At 35.7% G+C, this 20,718-nt stretch overlaps 2 protein-coding genes across 5 annotated transcripts in view; one reads left to right on the forward strand and one right to left on the reverse strand.

Moving 5' to 3' along the window:
* Positions 1-11,001, reverse strand: part of LOC125679422 (cell adhesion molecule DSCAM-like) — a 56,315-nt gene extending 45,314 nt beyond the window's left edge. For both annotated transcript variants that reach the window (XM_056156173.1, XM_048918646.2), the window contains exon 1: positions 10,096-11,001. In XM_056156173.1, the coding sequence (XP_056012148.1) occupies positions 10,096-10,153 (58 nt within the window). In that variant the 5' untranslated portion in view covers positions 10,154-11,001. The remainder of the gene's footprint in view (positions 1-10,095) is intronic.
* On the forward strand, positions 1,798-19,726 carry LOC125679423 (uncharacterized). Of its 3 annotated transcripts, none has more exons than XM_048918648.2 (4): positions 1,798-2,111; positions 6,666-6,736; positions 7,707-7,742; positions 18,545-19,726. In XM_048918648.2, exons 1-4 carry the CDS (start codon positions 1,990-1,992, stop codon positions 18,631-18,633), a joined length of 318 nt encoding a protein of 105 aa, XP_048774605.1. In that variant the 5' UTR covers positions 1,798-1,989; the 3' UTR covers positions 18,634-19,726. The 3 variants fall into 3 exon arrangements, with proteins under 3 accessions (XP_048774605.1, XP_048774606.1, XP_048774604.1); XM_048918649.2 differs by having other exon boundaries at positions 18,747-19,726; XM_048918647.2 differs by lacking the exon at positions 18,545-19,726 and adding an exon at positions 13,367-15,003.
* The last annotated feature ends 992 nt before the right edge of the window (positions 19,727-20,718 follow it).

Raw genomic sequence — 20,718 nt, forward strand, 5'->3', positions numbered from 1 at the left:
AGGTATGTTGAAGATCAATAGTTCAATACAACAGTTGGAATAAACATTAAATAACCCCCAAAAAGGGTTGGGAAAAGGAATTAGCCTTTGTCTGTGTGTCTGTCTTGGCTGTTTCATAATTGTTAAAACAAAAACTAAAAATTATCCACGGTGTGTTTCAGGATGCAAAATCATCTGAAAAATGTCAAGGTCACTAATAACGTATTGGACCGCTTTTTCCGGCCTTGTTACCCCTCTGTAAGAAAACATTTACAATCTTATTTGCTACACATCTGTTCATATGAACTGAGAGTATATTCGGAACCTGGCCCTTTGTCATTTTGAGAGGGTCAAGGTTGGTAAAAGGAAAAAGTATGAAGTGATTCGAAATGGAGAAACATAAAAATTTATTCTGATAGTGACCGAATCCTGAGAGCGGCCCGTACTCACTCAACAGTAAAGAGATGAATATTAAGAAGACATTAATTATACAGGCTCGTTTGTCATGATAAAATAACCATTTTACTTGACAGTTCATACTCCGAGAGTTCTGTCATACTGCAAATTTAGAATCTACCGGGAGGGGAAAGGGGGAGGGGTGGTTAAATACAAAATCTAATATTATTTACACCCACCCAGTAAATTCAAAAATTAAAATTTGTTAGTACTAATTTCATAAAATGTAGTAATTTGAATATGCCCCGGGTCAGAGTTCGCCTTGCGAGGATACCTACAACATCCTGATCACGTTATAACGGTTGTAGTAAACTAGATATATTTCATTAACAATGCAATGATGATAGCTTTCGTTAACATAAAATTCATCGTGAACATTTGATAGACCTTTGTTAAAAGGATAAAAGGTTTTGATCAAAACGGGTTTTTTTTTTGTACAACCTGATCAAATAGTCTCCGCCAAACAGCATTGTTACTTCTTTCTTGATATTATGATAAACGATCTGCAAGCTGGTGTCGCATACTTAACCCTCCGTTATTAACCGCCGACTGTGTGCTAAACCCATCTTACAAAAGGTAAAAAGTAAATTGAATTCAATGCGCTCCATCTTTATTGAAATTGGTAAAAATAAAATAAAATGCAGTAATATTCTTAGTCTTTGGGAAATATGTTATGAATGAATTCTTAGCAAAAACTGACACAAATAAAATGTTTTAACCATTTTTTATTATCCTAAAACGCAAATATTTCCCAAGGGCCTGAAGTTCAAATGCATAATGACCATGGCCATTATTAAGTCCAAAAATATGGAACCATAATCTATATATAATTAAACTTAATAGGGAAAATGACAGAACATGATTGCATTATTATTTTTTTTCATTCACGAACTGCGTTTTCCGAGTGATTCATAATTGTGTGCACCTTGATAACGTTGTACAATTCACAATCCGCACTTGTTCCAGTTTGTTGTTGTTTGTTTTTCATATCTTAAGTTTTGGTATGTTCATAAATCATTCTATCTATTCAATATCTAAGTAATAATTTAGGAAATCTTGAAATGGTTGTGTTCCCACAAATAAAGCCAAATTCTAATATAATCTCATTATCAAAATTACACAAATATAGGTATATATGGGATGCTTTCACAAATTTAACATTTTAAATATTTCCTTCAAAGGAATTTTAAAAGTGTTGTCTTTGAAGATTTAGGATAATCTTTCAAAAAAAAAAACAAAAATTAGAAACATTTACTACATACGTCCACAGGGAGTAAGCCCGTTTTGGGCCCGAACTCTGTGATACATATTTATGGTATCACAGAGTTCGGGTCCAAAACGGGCTTAGCCCCTGTGCATACGTCGTGTCAATCGCGACTTCTCGGGTCATTCCGACAAGCTCGGAAATGGCGCTTTACGTTTGCAGGAAAGGCCCGAGAATATGTGAATCACGTGCGGGAGCGCGGGTTCTAATCCAGGACACGACATTCACATCATGGAAGGGACATGATACAGTGATGAACAATTAACGATGTACGGAGTGTAATTTCGGATATGACTATGTCTGCTTACATGCATGTGCACGTCCAATGGAAAGTAAATTTTATCTTTTACGTGTGCAAACTTGAAGCGGGTGTTCTTGGCAATATGCAATTCGATGATGGTTCCAAAGCACGGTGAGCGTTTTTCACAACACATTACAAATATATTTATCATTTTCTGATAAAGTTCTTCCAAATGTGACCGCGACCTGTTAATTTTGAAAACTTTTTGTTTTAGACAGGAAACAAGCTTTAATCTAACATAAAATGTGTATCTTCTGTTAAATTTTGCGCCGAGCATGAACCTAAATTTTGCAGCCGTTGTGAGTCTCCATATGAGTGAAATATTCTCGAGAGTGACGATAAACAACATGTAATCAATCAATATAATATTTCAATCTGCACCGGTTATATGATGATTACGTATACTATAGTCGCGGTAGCTTTCACTTCGTAACCGGGAAGTCGTGAGTTCAAGCATTGCACGTGCCATAGTCGCATCAAATCTAAGATGTAAACATAGGTAGTAATTACTTCTACGCTAAACGCTCGGCATTTAAAAGTGAGAACCACGGGCCTTTCGGATTTTACCGAACGTTATGCGACAGGCGTTGGCACGTTAAAGAACCCTCACTGCTACGGTCCTGTCAGAGCGCTACGCATAGGTCAAACTTTGTGGCATATTTCATCTACAGCTGGCGATGTCTCGATATGAGTGAAATTCTCGAAGGGGCGTAAAAATCGTAGATTTTGCAACATAGTATGACAATTTCACACTGGTACATTGTATGTGGATTTCAAACACGATACATGAATGCAGTGTTTCTTAAGTTAGACTTAAGAGATCGTTCTGTTATCAGCCTTTATTGCGTTCCTGAGGAAAGTCATATAGAAGAACGTGTATGTTAAGTATTTCTAAGGTTAGCTCATCAAATCTTTCTTTGAAATTATATTTTGCATATTACTAGTTGTGCTTTTCCTCTCTAAAATGTTAAGCTTTCTTAAAATGGGGTTCAAGTCCTGTGGAAAATCTTTAAATGGATTCTGCCATATAGTGGTAACGGAATGTGATTTGTAATTTGGTCGTCAAATTTCGTAAATGAGGGCCACGCTAGCAAAACTGTAGCTAATGACATGTTCTCCCAATTTTTTTCCACTCATTGATACCTACTGATAATGATCTTCAAACGGACTACAGAAACGAAAACATCCCTATCTTTTAATTAATGCTCTTTGTCCCATTTGGTCTTTAAGCAAGAACTCTGTAGATCAAGCGTTAAGTGTAAATTGTAGACTGGTTGTAAACTTTAAGGACATAAAAAACCCAAACATTTGTTGTAAAATTTTGTAAAACTATTTGTAAATGTTTTAATATTGTTAAAACCCCACATATACGGTAAAGGACATTTTGGTCCCCCAAATATCACGGTTACCACCTTTTCCCTTTAAAACCACCTTTATATTTGCATTATTCACTTAAAAATTCAATGAATAAACGTGATCCAAAAATTGATACCTTTCAAAATAGTCTCTTTTTTATTGCTGCAATGGCCGATTACATCGTTTAATTGAAAATATCACAAACACAGCAAAATCCTGCTTCATTTGGTACGTCCGAAATCTGGAGTATTCTGACCTTAACAAGTTTTAGACATCAGTAAGGCATTGTGTTAAATGCCGGGTTCATTTTTGTGTTATACTCAAATATTCACTGAATCGTTTCTCTAATATTTCTTTTGAAATTAACATTGCTTTTAGCATTGACAATTGACGAATACACGGTTCTTGCAAACTAGTTCGATTCGGTGTTTTAGTTACCACAGTCCATGTAATCATTACCAAATATGGAGCGTTGTCAAGGTCAAAGGTTGCATTGCCTGTTCCGAAATGGTCAACGATATGATATCTCAGTACTTAGATGTAGTTTATATTTTAAATGCATAAAAATATAAATATAAACAAAAAACGTTTGTTGTTTTATCGGGTGATAAAGGTAGCTAGCATTGCAGAAAAAAAAATCATAACTACCTTGTAAACGCGGGTTACGATTTCCCCCCCTGCAATGTAAGCTACCTTCATCACCCGATAAAACAATAAAGAAAGCATTTTATTGTATAAATAATACGTAAAATGATAATACAATAATTACATGTTAATTGGAATTTTAAGTCAGAACCATCACAACCAACACACTACATGTTTCGCACGACAAGGTTCCCCATAGTCCTGTACATACTGATCCCGTGTTCCGAGGACTGACGTTATCATCTTCAGTATACAATAATGAGTTCAGCAAGTTAAACACAATAAAAACAGCTTATTTATAATGAATGTTTCTTTTTATCACAATCATATTACCAGCTGTAAACGATTCGTTTATGGATCTAAGTAGGTTAGGGTATAAAGAGCATTCTGCGACCCTTGTTTGCAATACTGAAACACATAAGGTGCATTATCAGTGGCGAATTTAAGGGGGACGCAGCCGGCGCCCCCTCCCCTAAAATTTTCAAATCTAAGGTTAATCGTGGTCTCTGGTTTAGAAAAATGTAAACAATAGAAGAAGCAATAATTTCGTTCTCTCTCGGAGAAGTAAATGACAAAAGCTATTTATTTATTGAATTACTTTTATTAGCAGAACTTACATTTTTTCCAAACACTCTTAGAATTTGCGCCATTTTATTAATTTCACCTTATCAAAAATGAAAGAAGATAGTAAAAATTACTACATAGGAGATATATTTCTAGCCTTATAAAATTTGTAAAATCCAGGAGCTTCCGTTGGCTTCGCCCCCTGGGCCCCCACAAGGGCTTTACCCTGAACCCACTGGGGCCTCAAGGCGACCCCCAGCCTAAAAAAAGTTGCGCCCCCTAACCGTTATTCCTGGATCCGTCCCTGATTATATGAAAATAAAGTATAGATTATTATTTTCATTTCAGACGAATGCTCTTAATTAATCAGGCTTTAGTGATAAACATTAAACAATTATTTTTTATCACATGTATTATAATCATTAATAATATAGTCTATTATTTAAAAAAAATCAAATGTTTTAGTGAAATAGGAAATAACAAAATGAAATTAGTCTAAGGAATGTGATAAACGGAAATCTGCAAAATGATTCCTTTTTAATTAGTATTATATTAACCATTTAAATTGCTCTCAGAAAGGATGATGGATAATATTATCTTGCTACTTGAACTAGTCGGCAGTTCAGAGATAAGTGCATATAAGGCGATGGGTGTTATCATATTAAATGCCTTATGTTTCATACATAATAAAATATTGTTTAAATTAAGGCGATGGGTCTCTGAGACATTGCGTATCTCCTGTAGAAATGAAAGATATAAATGAAATGACGTATGGTACTGAAAGTGAAACAGTGAAGACTGATTTTCAGAAATACCATTAAAAATGATAAATCTTTAGAATTCTATTGACGAGAGAGCGCACTATAAACCGATTTCCTAAATACTCATCCAGTGCATGACGACGAGTTATTTATGCCATTGAAGTAATTTCTGTCTTGACATTAATTCGAATCTTGTTTCAACGTGGAACTGATTTTTGTTAATTACTTGAAAGTAGATTGGAGAGAAAATGAAATTTTCTTCAACCACCGCGTTCAGTTCTGCTGTTCAATCCGGGATGCAATGCACGCGCGATCATGCAATCTCCGCGCGCGCCGTTGGCTGTAATGGCAGTGTTAATGGAATAGAGTGTCGTCTCTCGGGTAAACTTTGAATCGACAGTTTTTTAAGTGTTATGCTTAACGTTGCAAAAAGAAACATATTTTACAGTGTGATATTCCATGGGGACCTGTATTCAAACGCCTGTTTAATACCGTCAGCGACTTTCTGAATTCGCCTCTTGGAGTGAAATTCTGTCATTTTTTTCCCTTTCTGAAGCATAAATAAACACTTCTCTATATTGTTTACCAAAACAGCGCTCACACCGAACTATCATCCGATAATATAGAATATTGTTCAAGTTTTAAAACAATATTGACATAAACACCCGGCTCCTTAAAATCACTATCGCGCAAGGAGAAGTAGAGGCCTGTTATTGTAACTTTTCAGAAGCAGGTACTTTCTTTTGACAGGAAGCAATACTCTTCACCGAGAGGAAATACTAAAGGATGAAGTTGACACGGTGTTCTAAAACCACACGTGGCTAAACTTCAACTCTGCTTAATCTGAGCCAATCAATGCCGTTAACGGCCTTCTGTAAATTTACTTATGCAAATAAAATTGTCCAAATCAATGAAACATTTCTATGGGTGTTATGGGGCTTTAAACGGTGTTAGATTGCTCCAAAGAAACAGCTTCCGCATCGATTGTAGGAAGTTTCAAACTCCCTTTCAAGATTCATTTTTGTATCGTCAGAAATCGATAGTAGAAGACAAATGCAGGGGATGCTTTAAAATTTAATTCTTCATAAACTTGTATGTTGCCGCCAAAAATCGTTGGTACGATCACATTTCCAAAATGAAAGAGAATAAATTTGATAATGTCCGTAATATGCACGTCATTGCAGCCACGTACACTCCATTCTACGGTTTGTGAAAAACAAAAACATCATGATCAAGGTCTGCATCAATGGGTACATCTCGTGTGTACCACATGGTGACCACGTCTAATACACTAAACAGTTGCCTTTGATTACTGTGTTGCTTTGACTTTTATTTTCAGAATCAGCCCGATTGTGAACAATTGCAGTGCACGGTCGATATTTGAAGAGCGCTGTAGTTCTAGAGAATCGGGTAATTTTGTACATTATTTACGCAAACGTTCTATATATTTTGGCATGCAATGCACTTTTCCTGTAAATTATATAAATAACACTTACGCAATTCCACGCTTAAATGGTACGATGAGGATTATTGAAAGAGAGGTGCACAACAAATTACCAATGGTGCTATTTACGGATATCCACCATCACGCTCTCATTTCAGGGGCGGATCCAGGAATCGCGGTTAGAGGGGGCGCACTTTTTTTTAGACAGGGGGTGTGGGGCCGTCTTGAGGCCCGTAATGGGTCCAGGGCGAAGGCCTCATTGGGGGCTCAGAGGGCGAGCCCACGGAAGCTCCTGGATTTGACAGTTTCTACGGGGTTTGAAATATGTCTCATATGTAGTCCTTTTTGCTATTTTTTGATAGGGTGAAATTAATAAAATTACGCAAATTTTAAGGGTTTTTGGAAAAAAAGTTCCCCCAATGAAAGTAATTTAATAAATCAAAAGATTTGGTCATTTATTTCTTCGAAAGTGGAAGACATTATTGCATCTTTTATCGTTTACATTTTTCTAAACAAGATGTCGCTATTTACCTTGAATTTGAAACTTTTAGTGGGGGCGCGCGCCGACTGCGCCCCCATTGAATCCGCCACTGCATTTTATTTAAGGAGGTATGCTACACCAGAAAAAATTGATATGGATGAAAAGTGGAGGATATGTGCAACAATATTTTGAAATTGAAAACTTTCAAATTTACTTTATTTAGCCAAAAAATGCAATTTTAGTAGAAAGGAATCTGGGGAAAAAAAACTAAACTCCTGCAGGACTCGAACCCACGATTTAGTATTCAGCAGTCGACGTGCTAACCTACTGAGCTACTCAACTAGGCAATAATATTTTAAATGAATAGACAAATATTGCTGATATTTATATTTTTATCCATGTTTTAAAAGGAAGTCAGCCATTATGACGATATAGCTTACATCCTTAATTTACAGGTACATTTGTCAAAGATGCGAATACATTCATCAAAGGTAAACACATTGATTTTTTAAAAAGTGAAAACAAGTAACTACTTTGTTATTTTTTAATTTTCATGTCACTTAACGATGAACTAGTACATGCAGGCAAAATAGTACATGCATTTATCATAAATCTACATGAGTATGTATATATGTAGAATAAAATGCCGAATCGTCTATCTTTCATCCCAAGAGACTTGTATTCTGATATACATGCAATTTGCTATTAACAATACAATAAAACACACCAAAGCGTCTACCTGGATTTCTGAATGATTTATAAGGTGATATTCAATCGCACTCAGGGCAGGGTGTATTCGAAACGGCTCGTTGCCATATGGACGACAGGTGGTATGTCGAACCCGATCGTCTAAAAGCGTATTATCACTCGAGTGTCTAAACTTTACGACCCTCGCTAATCAATACAAAGTATGTTTAATTAGACTGATCAAATTGTAAATAAATAATTGTAAATAATGTCGAATCATTTATCGATACACACGAGAAGCGCAAAGGTTAAAGCAACTGTGAAACCAAGAAACTAAGATAATTAATTTATTTCTGACACTTAAATAACGGAGAATGTTTATATGAAGAGAGGCTTTTATTTGACAGAAAGTTATCTCTCTGTAGCGAATATTTCTAAACTAGATGTCAGTAGGTATTATACACAAATCACTACCCTTCTACCCTGGTTTATTCAGGGAGCACTCAAACATATTTCGATGGTTTCCGATAGAACTTTTTGAGGTATTATTTTTAAAATTGCTATTCAAGTTTTCACAATGAAATTCAGAATGGATTTGGTCCTGTCTTAAATGCATAAAGGGGACTCTGAATGATTTAGCGGTTTTAAAATATACTGCTGATGAACAAAGTCCTTTGTGCCTTTGTGGACAATAACGATTATCCAATTCAAATCCAAATGGTATTATGCCTTTTTAAGAGTCATTTGATTCCTGAATGTTTATCAAACGTTATTGGATTTCCGTTCAGTCTGACAATGGTAATATCTTTCTCCTAGTTTAGGACATTTACATAAGAAACTCATAATGATAAAACGTAGTTAATTTTTTACAAAAACCTTGCGCAGTAGGATTGTAAGCATTTGATCTTTATATGATCAACTGTGCATATAAATAATATGTAAAAATATGCTGTTGAATCGCTTCGCAATTTCCCTTTTTATCTGAAAACTATATATATTTTTTATAATTATGGCTATTTTGTGAGTATTCAAATTTTTCCTTCGGATCCCATGTTTTTTTTAATTGCATATGATTATTACCAAATTACAAAACGTCCATTTTTATTTTTCAAACGCTTAAATACCCGAAACACAAATTGTGTTGAATATGCAGATACAAAACTCTCAACGCACAAAGCTTTAGGAATAGTTAAAATTTAGTTATATAGTCATGTCGGCATTCCTTTTTCGTTCATTCATAGATCCAGTGATATCTGACTTTCTGATCAGATGTAAATTGATAATAGATTGCGCACCTTATACCGTGCCATTGACAGTGACCCTCATTGAGAACATTGCATTGTGTAAAACGACAACATTAGTGAGAGAAAAAACGCAAACTTAATCCATTTCATGAGGTAAATAGTACATAACAGAATGATAAATTTGGCAGATAGTGGGGTTGCCCCTCCTCGGAGATTAAACTCTTTAAAAGTTGAGCATTTACTCTAATTTACGATAATTTTAACATTCTATAGACGGGGTATAAAAATCCTTAACGGTATTCAAATAATTTAAAAAATAAATAAAACTTTGGAGTTGGGGGTGAAGTTGAAGTACAACAACCTGCTATGCCTCATTATTCCTGACTAAACTTGAGGGCTGTATATTGTTCTCCGGAACACGCCCCACAATGCCCCCAAAGACGGCGAATTCTACTGCTGGATTTCACAACTCCACGAGCAGAATATTAATGAAAACAATACACGTCCCCAGATGAAAGACTTGTAAGTGATAATGACCAGATGCAGCGAAAGGGTCCTTATTGCTAGTAATTATCTAACCAAAATATAGAATCTATCGTTCGATGCACGAGGCGAAAATGGATTGACAATAATTTCAGCGGATTGAGCAAATATCGTATAAAAGTACTGTCACAGATGCTTAAGTTGAGCTGACAATGAGGGGAAATAGATTTGATAAGGTTGTACTATGATTACAGTAACAGTACACCTATCAGAGAAAAGATTTCATCCCCGAGCGAAACATGTTGCCATCGAGTTTAAACAAGATGATGAGAAAGCTCGATGGCTCCTATCTAACGTTCTCGCCTCATTTTTCGCTTGGCACTCATTGCCAGTACTTTGATTTACCAATACATAATATTTAGTTGTTTACCTTTTAATGAACCAAGTAAAAACAGCAACACCAGAGCTTCTTCAGGTAGCCTAAACATTATGCCGAATCCGCCTCCAAACCCATCACTTGTTTCGAGTGACAGTCAAAGTTCCAGCGAATCACTTGGACCTAAGTCCAGATTCCATCGCATCCTAGACGTGCGATCCAGAGTTTTAATGTTGACTCCTGTCGCACCGGGCGTTCATTCAATAAAGATTATTTCTTACACAGGTAATTCGTCTTCGCAATATCGGAGATCAATGCAGAAATAAATATCCACGCTCTGTACCTTCCAATCGCTCTCTTGTGCCTACATCTCTTTTAGTCGGTCATGATGGCAATGCATACGCAACGTAGAAATTCTTAAAATTGACACAACTTAATTCAAATTCAGTAAAGTTTCCCAGTTAGCTGTTGGTCGGACTGTTCTTCTCCACTGCTTTCTAAGCTTACTCAGGTGACGCATTGTAACCGGCCCTGAAATCCGAACAGTGCCGCTTCTACGTACCACGTGTAGGAGCGCAAGAAATCAATAGCTTCGTTACAACCTTTTTAACGAGGGACCAGCCCAGTGCATTTATTGAGAGCTGTAGACGGGCGGTACTGTAGTCCAAGACCTCTTTTCAGGGGATGTCGAATTATGGCGTAATTCTGAATTTCAATAACATTGAGCATTGTGAGGGTCCTTGATGAACATCACATGGAGGCGTTTACTTGTCCCTTGTGTCTGCTCGTTATTTATTGGTTTTCGAGGCATTGGAAGATGGGAGAACAGAGCTGAAATTCGAAATCGAGTTATGAATTACACGTAGCGCACGTGCCGCTTTATCCAAACGTCATTTAAAACATCTTTTTTAAATTCAAAATATTAAATCAGACCGACTAATTCACTGAAAAATGAGATGGACTTAATTTATCTGCTATAGGTCATATTTCAAATAGATTTTAATCGCCGTTTTGCTGTCTGTGTTTTAAATGAGATGTAAATTCTATAGAATAACTTTTGATTAAATATCAAGATGGTGTGGTCACAGTTGTGCGTCTTTTTTTTTTTTTTTTAATATATCGGTCCAGTTTTTTGGGGGACAAAATTTGCGAATTAGCATTGTGTTGTCACAGTAATGTTAGGAAATGGTCAGATTGCGTTTGCGGAACTTATTAAGAGAATTGCTACTACCCTGAACGCGCCATTAACTGAACACACCGCTAATTACGTATGAAATATGCAATGCAGATAGACAGAATTAACAAACACACAAGGCCAAGCGAAAGTTATCACGTAAGATTGTGTACGTACTCTGCACGTGGCTATGGATTTTTCATGTCCTTTGGATGAATCTGTAGTTTTACTTCGTGCGACACAAACTATTTTCGCAGCCTGAGTTAAGCATGATTCAACTTTTACATCATTTTCAAAATGGAGGGGGGGGGGGGGGGGGTTGGGGGTGTAGACTACCTTTTACTTAAAAAAAATAATAAAGTAAGCCCCAATTGCTTATTTAATAATGATGATAAAGCTTTACAGATAGACCGATTCTTACTTTATTTTAGAAATAATGGAATTTTAGGTCCTTTGGTATGGTATTTTAGTATGGCATTTTATGGTATTTTGGTATGGTATTTTGGTATGGTATTTTAGGTCCTTTGGTATGGTATTTTGGTATGGTATTTTAGGTCCTTTGGTATGGTATTTTAGGTCCTTTGGAAAATATCGTAACCTTAAACTAATCTTGACACGAAACAAGAACCGTGACCCCTCCTACTTTTCTGTCTGTCAACGAATGTGTACATTTTACAGTTCTTGCACACAGAATATCACATCTCAAAACACACAGAATATCACATCTCAATACAATTCTTGCACACAGAATATCACATCTCAAAACACACAGAATATCACATCTAAATACAGTTCTTGCACACAGAATATCACATCTCAATACATACAGAATATCACATCTCAATACACACAGAATATCACATCTCAATACATACAAAATATCACATCTCAATACACACAGAATATCACATCTCAATACAGTTCTTGCACACAGAATATCACGTCTCAATACATATAGAATACCACATCTCAATACACACAGAATATCACATCTCAATACATACAAAATATCACATCTCAATACACACAGAATATCGCATCTCAATACACACAGAATATCACATCTCAATACATACAAAATATCACATCTCAATACAGTTCTTGCATATAGAATATCACATCTTGAGCAATACAGATCTTGTATACAGAATATCACATCTCAATGCGTCCATTGGGTATGAGAAGAATACATCCCTGGATGCATACTGGAAATATTACTCGATGATATTATTTGCTGGTGGAAAATGCGTGAATGTCAAAATTAAATAGCAGGGGAAAACGCCCATCTTTATGAAAATAACTGTCGTTATGTCGAACGCTGCCTGACGTGTGACGTCGTTCTTTACTTACTGATTTTGACTGCTCCATTTACTTAATCAACATAAAGGGCTTACGGTGGATGTGGCCTGTCAACAGGGTATGCTTACTCCTCCTAGGCACCTGATCCCACCTCTAGGATGTCCAGGGGTCAGTGGTTGCCCTACTTTTGATTTTGGTTTTTTTGGGTGGGATTTATGAGATTGATTACTGTTTGTTATCGTCACTTTTCATTTGAGTTTCACAAAACGCATTTCATTGCTGTTAAGTTTCGTGGACAGAGTCCACTTATCAGATTGAGTTCTGCGCCAAAATGATGTATACGTACAAGGGGAATGATAAAACATCAGAACCGTGTTGAATGTCCATGCCTACTTCAAGTATTCACTTTAAATATATTGATATACCGTATAGCCGTTTTTTTATTTGGCGGGACACACATTTGGCGGCTTTGAGTCTACAAGGTATACCATTGATTTTGTTGGATAAAATTTTGGCGAAGTCTTAATTAATTTATACAATGTTTATGTATTCTGATGTATCTAAAATTAGCGATCATTATTTTGGTGAATCTTTGGTAATCGCCAAAATAGATCGCATTTACAAAACCCGACAAAAGAAAAAGACAAATAAAAAACCGGCCACACTGTCCTTCATCTCATATGTTGTTATCATTTTGTAATTTTTTTAATTTTCTTGGTTTTTCTAATTTTTAAATCTCCTGGGTGGGTGTAAAAAATACAATATAACATTGTAGGGAATCCAGAATCAAAGGACATGGATAAAGAAAGAGTTTCACTGAGAGGTTTTACTTAACCCGTTTTTCATTTACAGACACAACCATATCATCCAATGAACACCAGCGAGTAACACGGAAGTGTTTTCTTAAATCTGTTATCTACCTCCATGTAATCATAAGTACACCATCATTAGTCCAATTAAGATGGTCCTGTCAAGTACAGGTATTACAAGTCACACGTCTTCTGCTGATCCATTAGTAGGTGCTCAGGAAAGAAGGAAAATCATGGCTGTCAGATCTAGACCTTCAGATTGTGTGAAGGAAAAACATGGCTGTCAGATCTAGACCTTCAAGTTGTGTGAAGGAAAAACATGACTGTCAGATCTAGACCTTCAGATTGTTGATGGAAAACATGGCTGTCAGATCTAGACCTTCAAGATGTGTGAAGGAAAAACATGGCTGTCAGATCTAGACCTTCAAGTTATGTGAAGGAAAAACATGACTGTCAGATCTAGACCTTCAGGTTGTTGATGGAAAACATGGCTGTCAGATCTAGACCTTCAGGTTGTGTGAAGGAAAAACATGGCTGTCGGATCTAGACCTTCAGGTTGTGTGAAGGAAAATCATGATTGTCAGATCTAGACCTTCAGGATGTGTGAAGGAAAAACATGGCTGTCGGATCTAGACCTTCAGGTTGTTGAAGGAAAAACATGGCTGTCAGATCTAGACCTTCAGGACATGTGAAGGAAAAACATGGCTGTCACATCTTGACCTTCAGGTTGTGTGAAGGAAAAACATGGCTGTCACATCTTGACCTTCAGGTTGTGTGAAGGAAAATCATGATTGTCAGATCTAGACCTTCAGATTGTGTGAAGGAAAAACATGGCTGTCAGATCTAGACCTTCAGGTTGTTGAAGGAAAAACATGGCTGTCAGATCTAGACCTTCAGGTTGTGTGAAGGAAAAACATGGCTGTCGGATCTAGACCTTCAGGTTGTGTGAAGGAAAAACATGGCTGTCAAATCTAGACCTTCGGGTTGTTGAAGGAAAAACATGGCTGTCAGATCTAGACCTTCAGATTGTGTGAAGGAAAAACATGGCTGTCAGATCTAGACCTTCAGGTTGTTGACGGAAAAACATGGCTGTCAGATCTAGACCTTCAGGTTGTGTGAAGGAAAAACATGGCTGTCGGATCTAGACCTTCAGGTTGTGTGAAGGAAAAACATGGCTGTCAAATCTAGACCTTCGGGTTGTTGAAGGAAAAACATGGCTGTCAGATCTAGACCTTCAGATTGTGTGAAGGAAAAACATGGCTGTCAGATCTAGACCTTCAGGTTGTTGACGGAAAAACATGGCTGTCAGATCTAGACCTTCAGGTTGTTGAAGGAAAAACATGGCTGTCAGATCTAGACCTTCAGGTTGTTGAAGGAAAACCATGGATGTCAGATCTAGACATTCAGGTTGTGTGAAGGAAAATCATGGCTTTCAGATCTAGACCTTCAGCTTTTCCTGTTAGTATTTTGTTCCAAGTTGTGCTTGAAACATTTCAAATGTGTACATTAATTTCAGCGAAACTGATACCTATGTACTTATACCTAATTACAATAGTGGATATAGGCAACTTTCATGTAGAGTGTATATTAGCATGTGCATGAAGAGTGAAATTGTTGTTTCGTGCTAATGTATTGGTTTCTACAATCATATAATTGTTTTAATGGCGTATAATGGTGAATATGGACATATTTTTATATTTATGTAAATTAATCATTGAAATTAAAATGAAATACAGGTATTAAATTCCTTCTTGTTAATGTTTATAGAGTACAGTGGAACTAGGACTTTGTAATGGGTGTTAATGTTCTATTAGAATACGAGATTATTTGACCCAGAAAAATATGAAATTATAGCTGTCATTATTTCAATAATGACTGGGAAAAGTTTGATCAAATATTGACTTATATTCCTCTTCCCGGATTTATTTATTTTTCATACAAGGCCAATGTGTTTAAGTGGTAGCTTTTAATTTTACCCATATTTTACAGCAAATATTCGTTTTAAATTAATTGTTTATGGATCTGAAATATGTCTTGGCTATCAATAACTTTCATTAAAAACGGGCTAGAAAGCGTTATTGACAGGTTTGGCTGCATTACGCATTGTTCGAGCTAAGGGTGTTGAAGATCTCAACGTTTGCACGGGCTTTGTGATGTAAATACCGAGGACATAAAGATTCTTTAGATAATATTTGATTATCTATATGGTGAAGGATTTTGTCGATTTAATACTAGACTTGATAGAATGGACTTGATTTTCTCTCACGCGGTCCAAAGAATATTAAAGAAATGAATAAAAATAATAAAAGTATTGAGCTATGGAGCTTTGTCTCGTAATATTAATAGGATTTAAAATAGATGTAGGTTTTTTTAAAGAAAAAAATCACATGCACACTTTCCGGTTGATGTAATAAACTTCGCGTTAACCTAGTATTTTTACGGACCTGTTGTGTAAATAAAACGTGGCACCGAGTTGAAGGTTTTTCTCACAACATACAAAACATCAACAATGTTTGTTTTCAAAATATTGAAATGTTTTAGGGCATGGGTAGTTCGGTTACATAATTCTACGCGTAATGCTATTTAATGTTCTTATTTTAATGAAAACTGTGCTAAATACATTTAATGGAAGAACACTTTTTAATAAAAAACTTTTAAAAGTATATATTGAAATGAATGTATTGAAACTATTTATTTATAAAATATGTAAATTCACGGAACACGCAAGTCGGAGATATACACTCTTATCTTGAAGCTTTCGGGGTTTATTTAAACAACAAGTGGAGAGCTGAAGAGATGAGGTGGTAAACTTAACTTAGGATTGGTTTAGAGTTACTAATGCATAAAATACTTATTGATGGTTTGTTCATTTTTACATAATTTTTCATACTTCATCAGTACGCTAGTCATTATAGCCTGGTATATTATTATCATACTTCATCAGTACGCTAGTCATTATAGCCTGGTATATTATTATCTCACTTCATCAGTACGCTAGTCACTATAGCCTGGTATATTATTATCACATTTCATCAGTACGCTAGTCATTAGCCTGGTGTATTATTATCATACTTCATCAGTATGCTAGTCATTAGCCTGGTATATTATTATCATACTTCATCAGTACGCTAGTCATTATAGCCTGGTATATTATTATCACACTTCATCAGTACGCTAGTCATTATAGCCTGGTATATTAGTATCACACTTCATCAGTACGCTAGTCATTATAGCCTGGTATATTAGTATCACATTTCATCAGTATGCTAGTCATTATAGCCTGGTATATTAGTATCATACTTCATCAGTACGCTAGTCATTAGCCTGGTATATTATTATCATACTTCATCAGTACGCTAGTCATTATAGCCTGGTATATTAGTATCACATTTCATCAGTATGCTAGTCATTATAGCCTGGTATATTAGTATCATACTTCATCAGTACGCTAGTCATTATAGCCTGGTATATTATGCATAATATCTGTATCCTGTCATTGCTTCCTATGTATTACGCAATATTCTTAGTACTCGGCCCAAAATCCAGTATATATGAATGTTCAGATCAGCTGAACGTCATGTCGCTTACATAAATATATCCAGGGGTCCGTGTTTGCCCAACTCTATTTTGTATTCCTTTTGGGAGTTATGAGATTGATCACTGTTCGTTATCTTCACCTTTTCATATACAATTTTTGTTAATTAAGTTGCATAGTGCCGTGGTTATATGACTGATTTCAATCCCTTTCAGTTGTTTTATATTCCTCACAGTACGTGATATTTCTTTCATACCTGAATAAGATAAAATAAGATTGAAATGATGTGGGATATATTTGTATTTTAGTGTACCCGTTTCATCTTGTACGACTATTCTGTTAGTATACTTAAAAATTTGGAATTTTGAAATCTCATTGAGAAACAGCACGTGTTTATTTCTGATGTGCTGGATCCCATCTGGTTTTCTTCTATGTCACCCATGGACATCACTGACACTATTGAATGTAATCTTCAGTAGTATCACGGGACCCTAAATCGGATACAAGAATGTCGCCTCTCGGGGTCCTGTTTTTACAATAGAAAATTTGTAGTGACACTTGACAGGGCGCGTGTGAAGCTGCGAGAAGAGAACAGAGACACTGCTGACGCGCAGGTTTGACAAAGACTTCCTTTTGACTTCACTCTACTCAACGACCATACAAATGCACTGCCTTTGAAATTTAATAGCATAAAGATTGCTCCGACTAGAAAAAGATGATCGATCTATGACCTAATATGTGGAAATAATTATCGTAATTGAATGGCGGTGAAGCAGCGTAATGAACATATATTTATAAGATTCTTCACCAACGGTCGATTAAGAACGGATCTTAAAAAAAGATAAATAAATGACTACTCCCCACAATACCCCGACGCGCCTGACATCCACTGTTGTTATAAAGAAGGGATTGTGAGGTTTGAAAATGCGAGGGGTGAGAAATATGAACAAAAATGGAAAGGGAACAGTCGGGTACTTTGAATTGAAAACGTCTCAGTTCTATTTGTGTTCAACATTAACAATGATAATGAGAAAGAAAAGCGAATTTTTGTGTGTGTGCATATTAGCTTAGTTTTGTGTGGCCCAACATTAGTTTACAAACGTTGTGTAAATTAAACTAACGATCTTAATGTAGCCGCCGAAAGACTTCAGTGTTTATTTATTATTTATGAAGAATCTAACTTTATTTAAGATGAGAATAGTGTTTCCCATCTTTGTTCTTGCACACGAGTGTGCTAGGGGCCTGAGATACACGTTGAGCGGTTTTCCCACGAGTAAACGCACGCGCCCTCCACGCGACCATGTAGTATTGAAATCGATTTCAAGTCAGCATTTGTCAAAACATATTTTTATGATTTGAGATTGAGCCATGTTCTTGTTTGAATACTATGAATAGCAATTATATTTAACACCAGCCAAACACGGAAAGGAGAGATATGGTCATGTGTGGGAACATTTTTGACAGCATTAATTCACAAACAAATTGTTTAACAGTAACTTTTTAGAAATGTGAATATTTCTTCTTTTTAAACTCCTGTAAAAGGATTTTCGTTTGGCATTGTGTACTTGTTCTGGTTTACAAATTTATATACTATGTTGTGTCATTTCTAATGCCGTAATATTATCCCATGTAAACTAAAACACGACCACATGGTTTTCTTTTGAGTTTCATTATTTGACATTATAGAAAAATTCGTAGTGGAACACACCAAATTCAAAACAGCGGTCCTTCCCAGGTGCACACAACGTAACAGGTTTCATTCTTGGAAACATTGATACATTTGAAACCCGGATTACAATATTTCAGCTCGTAACATAAGGGTCTTGATTTATCATGTGGGATTTTCTCCAAGTGTACGACAAACTCTTTGGGGTATTCTCTATTGTAGTCACGATCTCTGCGTTAGAAGTGAGAACTTGTGGAACATTCATTTTAAAGTGAACTCTGGAGTACATTTGTAGGACGAGCTGTGATTCAAGGCCTGGGTCGATGTCTTATGGACTGAGATGCACGTACATGTAGCTATGTTTACAGAAAATTATTTTAATAGGAAAAGTCTTGCTCGTAAACGAAACGTGCTACAAACAAACTTTCCCCCACATGATGAAAATGAACACTGAATTTATGTTTATATTTGTAAAATGAATAAATTTCACAGAATAGAATTTTATTTTTACCTTCCATCTCTCAATTATGTCTATTACAATGGGTAAAAAGAACGTTTGAACATAAATTTACAAGTTCCTTAAACTTTAGCAAGAATAATATGCACAGAAATATATATCAACCCATGCATCGATTATTTTGTTTGTAGCAAGTACACCATTTCATAAGTTGTTTTTTAATTGTGATGTGTATTGATACCGCTAAATGTGCTATAGCACTGTTCAGTTTTGTGTTCGACCGTTGTTTACTTGCTGTTTTCTTTACGAACCCCCGCTAATCGGATTCTGTAAATTCATGCAAGTCACCCAAGTGGCAGAATATGTTGAGAAATAATGATCATATAATTACTGTATTCTACCAATGTTATAGCCTCATTTAACATTCATGTGCTTTATCAAGTGTGATTTTAGCATATACATGTTTTAGATATTCGAGTGTTGAATGTGTCTGGATGAATGGTGGTCGCTTTTGTATAGTGATGGTATTGTTACGATATAATCAAATCAGGGTGTTGTTCTTGTAAAAAGGAAGTGAATATTTTCCTCCTCATAAGATTTATATTCCATAATGGAAATTTTCTAATTAATGTGTCCAATAATTATTGATGTGAAATCAGTGTCACAGTTTATTTTACTCAACAAAGTATATTCATATTGATTTTATGGAAATGCATGACTCTGTTTTTATTAAAAGCAAATTGATGTTGCAGTTTTGTACTTAGACAGTAGTTAATGGATGTAAATAACAATTTGACGGTTTTAATTTATTATGCCTGCACGTGTCTGTTCACAGTTTTGGAATCATGTTCAATTTCTACAATCTGTCTATTCTACAGTGATAGTATTCGAGTTCTACAATCTATCTATTCTACAGTGATAGTACTCGAGTTCTACTACCTGCCTATTCTACAGTGATAGTACTCGAGTTCTACAATCTGTCTATTCTACAGTGACAATACTCGAGTTCTACAATCTCTCTATTCTACAGTGATAGTACTCGAGTTCTACAATTTGTCTATTCTACAGTGATAGTACTCGAGTTCTACAATCTGTCTATTCTATAGTGATAATACTCGAGTTCTACAATCTGCCTATTCTATAGTGATAATACTCGAGTTCTACAATTTGTCTATTCTACAGTGATAGTACTCGAGTTCTACAATCTCTCTATTCTACAGTGATAGTACTCGAGTTCTACAATCTGTCTATTCTATAGTGATAGTACTCGAGTTCTACAATCTGTCTATTCTATAGTGATAGTACTCGAGTTCTACAATCTCTCTATTCTACAGTGATAGTACTCGAGTTCTACAATCTGTCTATTCTATAGTGATAGTACTCGAGTTCTACAAGCTGTGTATTCTACAGTGATAGTACTCGAGTTCTACAATCTCTCTATTCTACAGTGATAGTACTCGAGTTCTACAATTTGTCTATTCTACAGTGATAGTACTCGAGTTCTACAATCTGTCTATTCTATAGTGATAATACTCGAGTTCTACAATCTGTCTATTCTATAGTGATAATACTCGAGTTCTACAATTTGTCTATTCTACAGTGATAGTACTCGAGTTCTACAATCTCTCTATTCTACAGTGATAGTACTCGAGTTCTACAATCTGTCTATTCTATAGTGATAGTACTCGAGTTCTACAATCTGTCTATTCTATAGTGATAGTACTCGAGTTCTACAAT

This window comes from Ostrea edulis, chromosome 2 (assembly GCF_947568905.1).
Source record: "Ostrea edulis chromosome 2, xbOstEdul1.1, whole genome shotgun sequence".
NCBI classification, from domain to species: domain Eukaryota; kingdom Metazoa; phylum Mollusca; class Bivalvia; order Ostreida; family Ostreidae; genus Ostrea; species Ostrea edulis.

Coding starts and splice junctions, on each gene's coding strand:
- LOC125679423 (XM_048918647.2), top strand. CDS start 1,990: ATGACTATGTCTGCTTACATGCATGTGCACGTCCAATGGAAAGTAAAT. Junction 6,737..7,706: donor CTGTAGTTCTAGAGAATCGG/GTAATTTTGTAC, acceptor CTTAATTTACAG/GTACATTTGTCAAAGATGCG. Junction 7,743..13,366: donor TGCGAATACATTCATCAAAG/GTAAACACATTG, acceptor TTTCATTTACAG/ACACAACCATATCATCCAAT.